At 42.2% G+C, this 14,719-nt stretch overlaps 1 protein-coding gene across 1 annotated transcript in view; it reads left to right on the plus strand.

The window, feature by feature from the left end:
• Nucleotides 1-13,812, plus strand: part of cdh15 (cadherin 15, type 1, M-cadherin (myotubule)) — a 78,774-nt gene extending 64,962 nt beyond the window's left edge. Inside the window, exons 10-14 of the mRNA XM_048547215.2 lie at nucleotides 1,687-1,923; nucleotides 3,343-3,582; nucleotides 9,473-9,609; nucleotides 11,818-11,985; nucleotides 12,709-13,812. Of these exons, the coding sequence (XP_048403172.1) occupies nucleotides 1,687-1,923; nucleotides 3,343-3,582; nucleotides 9,473-9,609; nucleotides 11,818-11,985; nucleotides 12,709-12,909 (983 nt within the window). The 3' untranslated portion in view covers nucleotides 12,910-13,812. The remainder of the gene's footprint in view (nucleotides 1-1,686; nucleotides 1,924-3,342; nucleotides 3,583-9,472; nucleotides 9,610-11,817; nucleotides 11,986-12,708) is intronic.
• The last annotated feature ends 907 nt before the right edge of the window (nucleotides 13,813-14,719 follow it).

Consider the following 14,719-nt stretch of genomic DNA (forward strand, 5'->3'; position numbering starts at 1 on the left):
TCATCTATCCACATAACTGAAGTTCCTCATACTTGGAAATATTTTTGTGAATCTTTCCCTCCAAAATATATTCACAATCTTTCCAATGTGTGTTGCACAGAACTAGATGCAATACTTCAGATGAGGCAGAATCAGTATTTTATACTAGTCTGATGTAACTTCTAAGATTAGAGGAAAATGCAGCCAATGCACTGATGTGTTCGGGTCCCCTTCATTGAGAATGGGCTTATTTGTGACACCTATTCCTCCAGTGATTGTTTTTGTTTTATTCATTCACAGGAAGAGGGCAGCATTTATTGCCTATCCCTAATTGCCCAGAGGGCAGTTAGGATTCAGCTGAAATGGATAATCTCACATTTATCCATATCATACTTCATCTGCCATATATCTGCCCACTCACTCAACTCATCCAAATAATAGTGAAGCATCTCAGCATCCACTTCACAGGTCACCCTCCCATCCAACTTTGTGTCATCTACAAACATTAGAGATATTACAGTTAGTTCCCTCATCTAAATCATTTATATTGTGAATAGCTGGGGTCCAAGCACCAATCATTGTGGTATCCCTGTCGTATTAGTCATTGCCTGCCAATTGAAGAGAGGCCTGTTTATTCCTGCTCTTTGTTTCCCGATACATGTCAGTACATTAATGTCAAGCCCTAAGACTTAGCCTAATCTAGACCTCTAGTTTACTATCAATTCCTAAACTTTACTTAATACCTATAATTAAATAAAAAATTGGAAGTTTTAATTTCCCCAGTCCTTAAACTATTTTTGGAGACAAGGAAACAGCACCACTGTAATCACCAGGCAATCAACTCACATTCACCTTCTATCTCATTTCAGTGATCCTGACCTAATTTAATATAATTCTTGCTCACACTCCTCCTTGTCTGCTTCACAATGGTCCTGACCTACTACATTGATTCTTATTTGCTTCATGCACTTCTCCGTCTATTTCACACTGATCCTAATTGTTTCAGATTCCTCCCAATATTTTATCTGTATTACTGCAGATGTTTAGCTCCACAGTGGTTGCAAAGGAGGACACATAATTGTTCTCAGTGATACTCGGCTCATACATTTTTCACTTCTGCACCAATTTGAGGTGCACTTACTTCCCAGAATGGGAAATATGGCATTTAGGGAATTGCATTAGATGATGACTTACAAGTGACATGGTGATGCTTTATAGTGAAGAAATGGGCAGCTTTATAAAAATCATTAGACAAGTGACCAGCTTCTAGAATGGGTTGCATTAAACAACAATCCTCTCCTCTCCTGAACATATTTTTTCCTCCCACTTCTCTTACCCTCTCTCTTCTCCAATACTATATCCCTCTGCTCATTTTTATTCTCTACCCTTACTGTCAACCACCTGCCCTATCCCTTCTTTCTCTGCCCATTCCACCTCACTCCTCCACTTTTTATTTTTCTCTCTCCCTTCTGCCCCTTTTTGATGGATTGGGACCATTCTACACTGTGGTATCTGTTCAATATGCTCCCTCCTCATCACTTAACTCCTCAGGCCAGGGAATCTATTCTTGTTGTATTGCTTGTGGAAGAAGTGGGGTATGCTGTCAGTGCTACATTGTTTTGTCGGAATAGAATGTCTGTACTGAAGGAGAATTATGCTTGTTTGGAATTCTTCTAATTCTTTAACTTGTGATGTTTGTAATGACAGGAGAGCCACCATATACTGCGACAGGAACCCTGGAGATTAACGTGACTGAGGTCAATGATTTCCCTCCTATTCTGTACCCACAACATGGCTTCTTGTGCAGTCAGTGGGACAAGGATGAAGGAGTCCTCCTCTGGGCAATGGACGGAGACCTTGAGCCTCATGCTGACCCCTTTCATTTTGAGATTGTTCCTGATGATTCTGAATATTCCCAGAACTGGACAATTGGCCATTTAAATGGTGGGTGCAGTCTGAGGGTGAAATGAGTTAGGAAACATCACATGCAATAAGGATGGTCCACTGCCAGTCACTGTTCATAGGGAGAAACTTTAATCTGTACCTAAACCTGAGCTGTACTTGTCCTGCATGTGGTTTACCAAGGACAGTGTAGAGACAGCTCACTCTGTGTCTCATTGCAAGCTGTACCTGTCCTGGGAGTGTTTCACAGGGTCACCATAGAATGAGAATTTCTCTGTACTGAATCCTATGATGGGAATGTTTGGTGGGAACAGTGTAGCTCGATATCTAACTACATGCTGCCCCCCGTCCTGGGAATTTTTGATGGGGACAGCATAGAAGAAGCTTAACTTTCAATTTTAAGTAGTACAGGGAGGTTTACTTTGCATCTAAACTGAAAATGTCCACATGGATGATCACAGAATTCCTTCAGTGTGGAAGCAGGCCATTTGGCCCATCAAGTCCACACCATTCCTCTGAACAGCATCCTACCCCTACCCTATCCCTGTAACCCAGCATTTCCCATGGCTAATCCACCTACTCTGCATATCCCTGAACACTAGGTCCAATTTAGCATGGAAATCCACTAAACCTCCACATCTTTGGACAGTGGGAGAAAACCAGAACACCTGGAGGAAACCCACACAGCCATGGGGAGAATGTGCAATCTCCACACAAACAGTCACCCGAGGCTGAAATCAAATCCAGGTCCCTGGCACTGTGAGGCCTCAGTGCTAACTACTGAGCTACTGTGCTGCCCCATTGCTACTAAAATTAGATTAGATTAGATTACCTACAGTGTGGAAGCAGGCCCTTTGGCCCAACAAGTCCACACCGCCCCTTGAAGCATCCCACCCAGATCCATCCCTCTATAACCCACACACCCCTGAACACTATGGGCAATTTAGCATGGCCAATCCACCTAGCCTGCATATCTTTGGACTGTGGGAGGAAACTGAAGCACCCGGAGGAAACTCACGCAGACACAGGGAGAATGAGCAAACTCCACACAGACAGTCGCCCAAGGCTGGAATCGAACCTGGGTCCCTGGCGCTGTGAGGCTGCAGTGCTAACCACTGAGCCACCGTGCCGGCCCCTAGAGTTACATGAGCACATGCCTGAGGCAAGAAGTTACTCATCTGCAAATAACAGCTGAATATTAGCCTGGTGAGTCCATTGGAATTTATTTACCCGCAGCCTCTAAAGAAGAGGATTGATCCTAAACCTAAATCCTGACCAACCCCATCCACAACACCACCTAGACCCAAAATCCAAATCTGTGTGTTTCCAGAATTTTTATTTTGTCACTGGATTAAGTGATAATAGGTTTGGAACACTGAAAATTATCAAGGGGATGTTGCTGATGCAGTGCAGAATTTGGCAACTCGAGAGATTTCAATTTTTCTTTGTTCTCACCGACAGACACACATTCTAAACTGAGAGCTCGGCAGGATATTAGTGAAGGAACTTACAGCCTCCAGATTCGTGTGAGTGACTCGGGCCAGCCACGTCTAAGTCAGGACCATGTCCTGAATGTGACCATTTGTTTGTGCAGTATGAAAGGGGACTGTACACCAGGAGTAGCTGCAATTCTTGGTACCCATGTGGGTCTGAGCTTTGGAGCTGCAATGGTTATTCTCGGCAGCGTGCTGCTCTTACTTTGTGAGTATCACAATTTCCTTACATTTCCAATTATTCCTTCCCATAGCATTTGTTTCACATATTGTCCATGGCATTATGCCTTCCAGTTACAGTGTTTAGGCCAAAAAAAATCAGAAGATGGAGGAACAGAAGTATCCTATTCAACCCATCAAGTCTGTGCTCATCATTCTGAGATCATGATGTGATAATCCTCAATTCCACTTTCATGCCTTTTCCCTACAGCACTCAATTCTCTTACCAATTTAAAAATTGAATATACTGAATGTCCAGCCTCTATAGCGTTCTGTGGTGAAGAATGCCAAACACTTTAAAATAACTATGACATCCACTAGTTCCCCTTTATTATCATTCTTGCTATTTCCTCAAAGAATTCTAATAAATTTATCAGGCATGATTTCCCCTACATTAACCCATGCTAACTGTGCTTGATCATATTTTATGTTTCTAAGTGCTCTGCTATTATGTTCCAAAAATAGGTGTTAAGCTAACTGGTCTATTGTTACTTGTTTTTTTATCTCCCCTGTTTGCATAAGACTCTTACACTGGCAGTTTTCCAATCCTCTAGAACGTTTTCCTGAATCCAGAAATTCTTGCAAAGTTACTAATAGTGCTTCCATTATTTCTATAGCACTTCTTTTGATATCCTATTATTTATACATCTAATCAAGTCTCGGGTACTTGTTGCCTTTAGCCCCATTTGTTTCCCTAATACTTTTTCTCTGGTGATTGTATTTATTTCCTCTTTCCTCCTTTTGGTCCTTGATTATTTAGTATTTGCAGAATGTTAGTAGTATTTTATACCATGAAGATTGATGCATAGTATTTATTCAACTCCTCTGTCATTTCCTGGTTCCCCTTTATTATTTTCCCAGCTTCATTCTCTGAGGTATTAATGTTCATTTTGGCCTCTCTTTTCCTTTCGATATATTTAAATAAGCTAAATAAGTTAAGTTTGCAACAGTCGTTTCTGATCCAGCTTTCTTAATCTTAAACTGATGATTAAATTCTACTATGTTATGGTCAATGTTTCCTAGGGGTCTTTTATTCTGTGATCATTTGTTAAACTTGCCTCATTACAAATTGCAATATCCAAAATAGCCTGATCCCTGATTGGCTCCACAGCATACTGCACCAAAAAACTGCCCCGAATACACTCTATGGGCAAAGTCTTACAGTGATCTGACACAACTGAGATAATCTCCAGTGGAAGGTGGCAGAACTAGATGAGGGGTCCGACAAGGCCAATATCAATGTTGGGAGCATCTTTCATGCGTTTGCTGAGTTGCAAGGTGCATTTTTCTTTAGGCAATAGCATGTTGTCAAATAAAAGGGATTATAACTTGTTGAATGCCTCACTAATGGCTTAACTTGTTTCACTGATATTCAGCTTCCTATACTACCAAGTGTGTCAAACAAGCTAGAAATCGAGAAAACTCAAAATGGAATTCAGAGCAAGTATCTAGTGACTTTAGCTTGTCACTGGCTGTAAAGAGTTTCCATGTCGCTGAGAATTAAACAGCATCTCAGGACATGATCTATGGCCGCCAGCTGCAATTATCCATCACCCACTGACATTTATATTTTGCATTTGCCAAACTCTCATGATCATCGTGGCACCTCTCTGACACTTCTCTCTTAGGCAGCATGATTTGCATTGCCGGGCAACTAGCAGTGAAAGGCTGTAGCAGGGACACTAGCATTTAGGGTCAAACAGCCAGGTTATAGATTGGATCAGGTTGCATCTGAAGTCTGCTTATTTGCTCTCTTTGTGTTCACTCACTTTATGCCTGCCTGCACAATCACAGCCTCTGTGCCTTGCATGGCCACATAACCAGCAGTTTGCCTTGTTGCTCATTAGTCCTTAGTCAAACTGGTGAACATTTTGCTCTTTGTCAATCTTCCACCTGCACTGTGTGACATCAGCTTTTGTGGCAAACACATTGCATGTACAACAAGCAGGTAGCCATGTCTGAAAGAGTTAGGCAACTAGTCTTCAGCAAAAGAGGCACTTGTCAGTCATAGGGTTCTTGTACAGTACATCAAGAGTAGCCTTCAAGACCAGTCCAGGGGATTGTCAGACATCAGGTCGTGTGATCTAGGTCAGGGAATCCATACTTATGCACTTTACAGACAGTGTAACAGTCAGTTATATGGTGAAGGATCTAGGCCCGAAACGTCAGCTTTTGTGCTCCTGAGATGCTGCTTGGCCTGCTGTGTTCATCCAGCCTCACATTTTATTATCTCAGTTATATGGTGCTATAGGATCCAGTCTGGCTGATAGGGCTAGTGAGATCGGAGGGATATGTGATCGCTGGCAAAGGGTCTGGACAATTCTTCTCTGGGTTGTCTGATTAGATTGCTCAGGGAGATGAGCTGTGGAAAATACAGTCATCCACAGAAACTACATGACAAGAAGGGTGTGACAAGGGAGGCTGCTGCTGTGGCAGAGCGATTCAGAAACCAATTCTTCAGGATTGGAAGCTACAGGCCAGGAGGGGAAGACAAACTATGAAAGGGGACAACAGTATCTGCACAATTGTGATACATGAAAGCATAGTTGGGAAGAAAAGTCATGTGGTAGCGGGAGTTCATCATAGTTAGGCTTCAAGGAATGGCCAGTGTATAAGGGGCATTGGGGAAGGGGAAGATAGAAAGCTACAGACTCATGTAGATGGGGTGGGTGGGTGGGGTCCTGGGGAGGTGCAAAGCCAATGGAGTTCACAGGAAGGAAATCTGGTTGCTCAGTCTCACTGACACTGTAAAGGTATAAACTGGAAGCTACCACCTGAAGAGTGCTGACTGTAGCCTTCCATCAGGCTGAAAATTGACAGTATGCAATGAGAAAGAAATGTTTTCAACCATACTTAAAGTGGGTGGGTAAAGTATATTGGCCAGTGAAAGAGAAGTGGTTGCAGGACATATAATTACATGCAACGTACAGGACACAGATCTGCAGGTCCCTAGTCCTTAGCCATCTTAATGCATTGGCTCCCTGTAAACTGTACACCTCCCTGGCCATCTCATCTACATCAACACTTTTGGACGTTGAGGCCAGGGGAAAAAATTAAAAGAATTAGTATTAGGTTTATTGTCACATATATTGAAGTACAGTGAAAAGTTTACAACGTCACTCCACGTGTTACCATCTTAGGTACAAAGTAGCTAGACACAAATCTTACATAAAAAATAGAGAAATAAAGAAAAAAGAGGTGACATTACCTTACAATTATTTTTGGTATAAGTTATAAAAAAAAGTTAACAAGATAAACAATATAGCCTTCCTATAAAGGACCTGCAGTAGATTAATGCAGGAGGCCTCAACACATGGTCTGACTGGACTTGCAAGTTGCTGACCATCTATCTGCACTGGTCCAACAACTGTAGCCATTCTGCTCCAGACATGATGGCCATCCCTGCTCCGCTCAGGCCTCCAGACCACTCAGCTCTAGTCATCAGCCACTCCATGGTGAGGATGCTTGTTGTCTTTTAGCAGATATTCAGTGACTGCAGAGGTATTCTGGGACTGTAAGGTGGGGCAAAAATCCCCATCAGTTTATGGACATTCCGTGGATTTAAAAGCCCCGGAAGGCAGAAGTTGTGGAAATTAAATTCACTGAACTTCTGGGACTCCAGGAACCATGGGCTGCAACTGAGCCAGGAACAGGCTGGCTGGGACAGATTGGGAAATATACAAGCCCAGGGGGAGATGTCTGGAACAGGGGTTAGCTTGCAGAAACTAAAGGAAGACCTTTATTCATGGCCCAGCTAAAAACAATGCGGGCTTGCCTGCAGGAAACAAGCAACTTCAAAAATTTCAGGCCCTTTGGGGTCTATAGAGGTATCAATTCCCAATCATGCACATGCTCATGCACAAGAATACTGAACATTCTACACCATTGTGCTACGTGCAAACCTGTTTCACCTTGGATATAAAAAACCACTATGTGAAACGGAACAGATACCCATCCAAGGGAAATGCTGGACATTCCAAACCCATCAAAACCACTCATGTCAATCGAAAAACCATTCACACCTACTCCAGTGTGCAGCAAGCCCATTCAGCCCCAAGAGAAGGAACAATAGCACAACAAATTTGGTGGAAGATATGGGGGGCCTGCAGTTGGGTATAACTGGAGATCCCAAGCCCAGTACAGGAGTGAAGGAAAGTGGAAAAGTAAAGGAAAGTGAAGTGAGTGAACGAAGAAGAGAAAGAAAAGGAGGAGAGAAAGAGCGTGAGTATAACAAGACTCCTGCAGTGTAAGTGGGGCACTGCAAGTTTGGGCTTTGTGAGACCAGCACTGCATTACCAATCACTGAACACCAGCGACTAACTATGAATTTTCACTCAACGTTTGGAGGCTACTGAAGGCATCCAGAGACACGAAACACCAACCATGGCAACACCAGCAATATCCACCACCATCCACACCAACAACCACCAGAAAAGAAAGAAACCCAAGGTACTCACTGGTCTGGTCCCACGTGTCGAATCACATCAGGTACATCAGGTCAAGTATCGTTACAGGTACTTGCAGCCCTTCGCTGAGTCTGAGCCATGGCAAGAGACTATGGATGACAGCCAGTCAAAATTGTGTCTTCACACCAGGGGTGAACCTAAGGTCATCGAGACTCACTTACCCAGCCTGGCTAGTCTCTGACAGGGAGAAAGAATGGTTTGGGGCTAACGGCATAGGGCACCTCTTAGGAAGGCAAGTGGAAAAAGGCTTGGGATCAGCAGGTAATTTCTCTCTCTCTCCCTCCATCTCTCTCTCTCTCTTCCCTATTAGCATAAGTAACAGCCATACCACTGTATCAACTATAAGTTGCAAGGCTTAACTGGGAGTTAAGTCATCTGGGAGACAAGGTAGAGGTCAGAGATAGGCAAGTTTTAATATTCACTTTCTTGTTTTCTGTAAATATATTCAATTTGCGTGTTCATTCAATAAAATCAGTGTTTTCTTTGCCTCTGAAACATCTGCCTCCTGTGTTTTTCCACCATACCACATTCCACTGCATCATCCCAGTGCCAGAATCAGGGAACTGATGAACAACAAACCAGGCAGCATTCCCTACAGGAACCTGGCATGTGGTATGATGTGGACAGAACAGAACTTGAGGAATATCAGAGAATAGTTAGGAAGTTAATGAAATGCATTTAGTAAGATATGGTGAGACACCTCATTGGATAAAAACCGAAAGAACTGCGGATACTGTAAATCAGGAACAAAAACAGAATTTGCTAGAAAAGGTCAGCAGGTCTGGCAGCATTTATGAATGAAAAAACAGAATTAATGTTTCGGATCTGGCGACCGTTCCTCAGAACATCTCATTGGGCCTTGTGTCAAGAATTCCTCCAAAAACATAATGCAACTCAAACGGCCAAACAAAAAGAGTTCCTCCTGTGGCTACCTCTGCCAATTTGAATTCCCCAATCTGTGTGAAGATTAAACTGACCTGCAATTAATGTACTGCCTTTTCTATGTGCCCTGATCTTCTCTAGATATATTCCCTTTCAGTGCACAATTGAAGAGACAGAAAAATGAATGTTACCATCTTTAGTGTCTCTACACCAAAAGAACTGCAGGATTCATATAACATAGAAAAGTACAGCACAGTACAGGCCCTTCGGCCCAAGATGTTGTGCCATGATTCAAGAAGGCAGCACATCATTGCTTTCTCAAGGAATTAAATGGGAAACAAATGCTGGCCCAAAATGCAACACGTGCATCATGTGAACAAATGAAATCTTCATCTGGTTAGAAATCCAAAAAGAAAGACAGTAACACTTCCCTTAGGCCCAGGAAAATCTCCTAGCTCCATTTTGCAGTCCATTTTGATGATCATACTGACATATATTCTCTCTCTTTCTTTCACACTATCACTATACCAGTTCTCATTCTGCTTGTGGCAGTTTTTGACTTTCTTCACCGCCGCCTCCATCACAAGGGACTCCTGACTGCTTCTGAAGATGACATTCGGGACAACATTTTAAACTATGACGAGCAGGGAGGAGGAGAGGAAGATCAGGTCAGTGAGCAATTCACAAATGAGAGTAAATAATGTTCTAAGCAACATTGCCATATGCAGGACAACTGCAGGCTGCACTTATCTTTGAATCTAATCCACACCCCTATACATCTCTGCCCCTCCCTCCATATATAATCTTCATCTCTCCATATATAATCCCCACCTCATCTGTATATCACCCCAGTCCTTCTGTATATAAACCCTACCCTCTGATCGTAATCTCCCCTCTTCACAAGTAATCCACATGCCATATATAATCCTTATCATTACATATAAAATCCCCATTTTATGTAAACTTCCTCCAATCCCATATATAATCCCTATTTCTATATAATACATATTCTTAACATGTAATCCTCCTCCTCTGTATTCAACAGAATTTAAAATTTGAGATTGATACATTTTTATTAACAGAGGTATTCAGGCATATGTAAAAAATGCAGGTGGTTGGAAGAAGGTCACAGATTTCATTGTGTGGTTTGAGGAGATAATCATCTCCTCCCCTTATAACAAAGTGTGGAGCTGGATGAACACAGTAGGCCCAGTGGCATCTTAGGAGCACAAAAGCTGACGTTTCGGGCCTGAAGGGTCTAGGCCCGAAACGTCAGCTTTTGTGCTCCTAAGATGCTGCTTGGCCTGTTGTGTTCATCCAGCTCCACACTTTGTTATCTCGGATTCTCCAGCATCTGCAGTTCCTATTATCTCCTCCCCTTGCTGTGTTTCCATGAGTGATCAGAGAACTAATCAGTGAAAGTGAGAGTCAGAAAGAGATAGACAGGCCAAGAGAAAGATAGGGACAGTACACCTGAGAGACTGAGATCAGACAAAGAGAGAGAAGGAGGAGGACTGGGTGATACTAGCATTCTAGTTGTCAGCTGGCCTAGAGTGAGGCCATACAACTGCCTGCACTCATGCGATGGTCAGACTGCTGAGGGTGTTCACTTCCATTGGAATACCCTACAATTCATATGCTCCACTTCCCTCATTTTACAATGCTAAAGCCAGTTGTAGTAAGAGATAACAAGGTGAAGAGCTGGATGAACACAGCAGCATCAGAGGAGCAGGAAAGCTGATGTTTTGGGCCTAGACCCTTCTTCTGAAATAGGCTAGGCTTGAAATGTCAGCTTTCCTGCTCCTCTGATTATGTTTGGCCTCCTGTGTTCATCCAGCTCTACACCTTGTTATCTCAGATTCTCCAGCATCTGCAGTTCCTACTATCTCTGAGCCAGTTGTAGTGCCTGTTTGAAGTCCAGGTGGGCTTTAGCTAGGTAGGCACCTTTACATGGTTATTTCATTAATACTGCATACCAAATGCTCTCAGCATCTCATTAAGGGTTAAATCAAAGTCACATGCCTGTGCCAGTCATCTTAACGTAGTCAAAAATCTAAATATGGATTCCCCTTGTTTTTGAATTTACAAGTAAAACCAATAGCATTTCAGAATTAGAGGAAGCTTGGGGTGATAATATTCCTTAATTAAATCCATCAACTCTTGAAAAGTTTTAATATTTGGTGCCCAAGGGAACGTTAGATGCCTAATAACAGAAAAAAAACTGCAGGTCCTCAAGCTATCAGAACTACTCATTGCTTTCCACCTGCCAAATCCCATTTGCCTGGAAAAAAAAACCCCAGTATTTGACAGCAGGATGAAACAAATTATGCCTCTGAATAAGAGTATGATGCCAGAAATGTTTACCCCCAACTCAGACAACTGTTGTGAGAGAATGTCTTCAGCAGCTTGCTTTTCTTTCACCACCACTGAAATAACTCTACAGAGACCAGTCTTCTGTCACTAAGTCACCCTTTATTTACATGTGGCAAGTCCTTGACACTGATCCAGTTCTTCGACTGAACAGGATGTCTGACATTCCTAAATTCATCTAACAGCCCCAATCGGGGAACTCATATTCCATGATGTTCACTTGGCTAACCTCGTTCCAATCACTACACTGCTACATATCTCAAGTGTGATTGCTTCAATCACTTGTGTATTATCAATTTACTGGTCAGTTATTGATTGAATAGTTTTGCTTTTCTGAAATCAAGAAAGATTGTACGATAACATGCAAAATAACCAGTCATCAAAATACATTGGGAAGAGTTTCTGTTCAATTCCTGTTTTTAATACATTTTGCCTTGGAAATCTATTTTGAAATTTCAAGCATCACCACAATACCACTTGCTTATGGTTGATTTTTATCCCCCAAGGATGCCTATAACATTGACCAATTAAGGAACCCAGATGAGGTCCTGCCCTCAACCCCAACCAGAGGAAAACAGCCAATCAGAAGAGATGCACCATTCAATTATGGGCAACCACAGTATCCGAAAAGGCTACCTGCTAACCCCAATGACATCAAGGACTTCATCAATGAGGTGGGTTTCCAAAGATGCAACTCAGAGATAATAGAAACACAGCAGTTATTTACAGATTTTGTTGTGATTAATTATAAAGAGATGGGTGAAGTTATTATAGGCAGTCACACACTATTAAGGGAGTTGTACTGCTCACAATTAGCCCAATGGTGAAAGACCTCGTTAAGTAAACAATAGTGGTTTATTAACTAATTACTGCACTTGTGTTTTGTTACCATATCATTATAAGTGCAAGCAGTTTTCATCTCACTATGCCAGACAGAAATTGTCATAGACACACAACAAGAAAAATATATAAGTGGTGGCAACTACAACTCAGAAAGATTGATCCACCTGTGTGGAGAACAAAACTGAGTTTCTTTGATCCCATCAACTGTGAACTGATATTTGTGTAACCTCTATTTGATGAGTCTTATTGCAGGCACCGTATACTTAAAAATGTGCAACACTTGATGCCGACAGCTAGTATCTTATGGATTTCAGAACACAATGCAGTAAAAAATTAAATCATAAATATAAGCCATCCTCTAATAGTATTCTCTATACAAGCGTATTCCGCTCTGTATACCGATATTAAAGTTACCAGAATAGAGCTACATCAACCATATGTCATATGTGCTGTGCTTAGGTGACTCTCTTCCCAAGTAAGTACCATGTGCTCTTGTTAGTGCTGTGTGCTTTGTCATTAAACTCGCTATTAACTCGTTTTAATCTGTGTTGCAGGGATTGGATGCAGCTGATAACGATCCAAATGCACCCCCATATGACACTGCTCTGATTTATGACTATGAGGGTGAGGGTTCTCTAGCTGAGACTCTGAGTTCTATCACATCCAGAGCTTCTGACTCAGACCAGGATTATGACTACCTTAGTAACTGGGGCCCTCGATTCAAGAAGCTGGCTGACATGTATGGTGATCACTAATTCTCAGCCCAACTGAGATTTCCACAGCTTCGATCTGAGGAAATGTATTATTCTGACTGAATCACTAAATGTCTGAAATTATTATTGTTCTTTGCCAATAACTTGTATGGTTTCTCATCTGAATTCTGAGCCATGACTCTGATACGGGACACAATAGTCAAACTTTCATCTTAGGGGTCAGTGGGTAAGGGTGATATCATGTTGAGTGTGTTGTAAACTCAGTCTGTCACACAGGCATTCCATATCCTGCTAATAATCAAAACATTAGAAGATTAAAAGGTAAGAGAGTGAGTGAGAGCAAGAGAGAGAGAGAGAGAGAGAGAGAGAGAGAGGGAAAGAAATAGGGTATGCTAGAAGGGAAAAAAGAGAGGGAATGAGCAAGGAAATGAGAGAAAAAGACAAAGTAGGACATGGCGAGGGAGATCTAGCAAGACAGGAAAATTGAACAAGAAAAGGAGTAAGACAGTGGATGGAGAACACTGTGTTAAATACTCAGAAGCAACTTGCAGTACAATGCCAGTGTTTAACTAGTTGCCAAATTGGATGGGGTGCTGTATATTTGATAGAGGGTGGGAAATTGGACAGGAATAATGTATTTTAAAGGATGGGCACGGTGAAAAAGAGGATGAGTTGGATGGGGGAGAAGGTGGGGAGGAGGTAGATAGAATACTGTGTGTCAATGCAGCCAATGCCAGGTGGGGCAGAGCTCGTAGTCAGGTTTGATCTTGACCTGATATTATTTTTGTTGCCTTGTTTATGGATCAACATTAAAATGTTAAGTGTTGAGCTGACTGACTTGATAAGTTTCCATTGTACCTGTAACTATTTCAGAAATTTTTATGCTGACCATAAGTTTCTGAGTTTTCTTTCCTGTGAACTATCCTTAATGCCTCTAGTATTAAATTTCATTGGCCTTTCATTTTGCCAATTCTCAAACTTTGTGTAGTTTATTTTGTAAAGCCCTGGTTTTGGTGTGTTCTGATTTGGTATTATCTGCAAATGTGAACAGTCATCTTTGGTTTCTGAATCCACATAGATTCATACAGCACAAAAGTAGGCTCTTCAGCTCAACAGGTCCAGGCCACCAAGTTTTCTAAACTGAACTTGCCCCATTTGCCGGCATTTGGCCCATATCCCTCTAAACCTTTCCTATTCATGTCAAAATGTCTTTTAAATGTTGTAATTGTACAAGTCTCTATCACTTCCTCCGGCAGCTTATGTCATATATGCACCACGCTCTATGTGAAAAAGTTCTGGGGAAGGGAGAGATGATCTGATTAGCAAGTTTGCAGATGACACTAAGATTGGTGCAGTAGCAGATAGTAAAGGGGATTGTTGGAGAATGCAACAGAATATAGATAGAATGGAGAGTTGGGCAGAGAAATGGCAGATGGAGTTCAATCCAGGCAAATGTGAGGTGATGCATTTTGGAAGTTCCAATTCAAGAGCGAACTATGTGATAAATGGAAAAGCCCTGGGGAAAATGGATGCACAGAGTCATCTGGGTGTTCAGGTCCATTGTACCCTGAAGGTGACAACGCAGTTTGATAGAGTGGTCAAGAAGGCATATGGCATGCTTTCATTCATCGGATGGGGTACTGAGTACAAGAGTTGGCAGGTCATGTTACATTTGTATAGGAGATAACACGGTGTGAAGCTGGATGAATACAGCAGGCCAAGCAGCATCAGAGGAGCAGGAAAGCTTGGCATTTCAGGTCGGGACCTTTCTTCAGAAGAAGAGTCCCGACCTGAAACGGCAAGCTTTCCTGCTCCTTTGAGGCTGCTTGGCGTGCTGTGTTCATCCAGCTTC

The sequence above is a fragment of the Stegostoma tigrinum genome, chromosome 16 (assembly GCF_030684315.1).
Source record: "Stegostoma tigrinum isolate sSteTig4 chromosome 16, sSteTig4.hap1, whole genome shotgun sequence".
Classification (NCBI taxonomy): domain Eukaryota; kingdom Metazoa; phylum Chordata; class Chondrichthyes; order Orectolobiformes; family Stegostomatidae; genus Stegostoma; species Stegostoma tigrinum.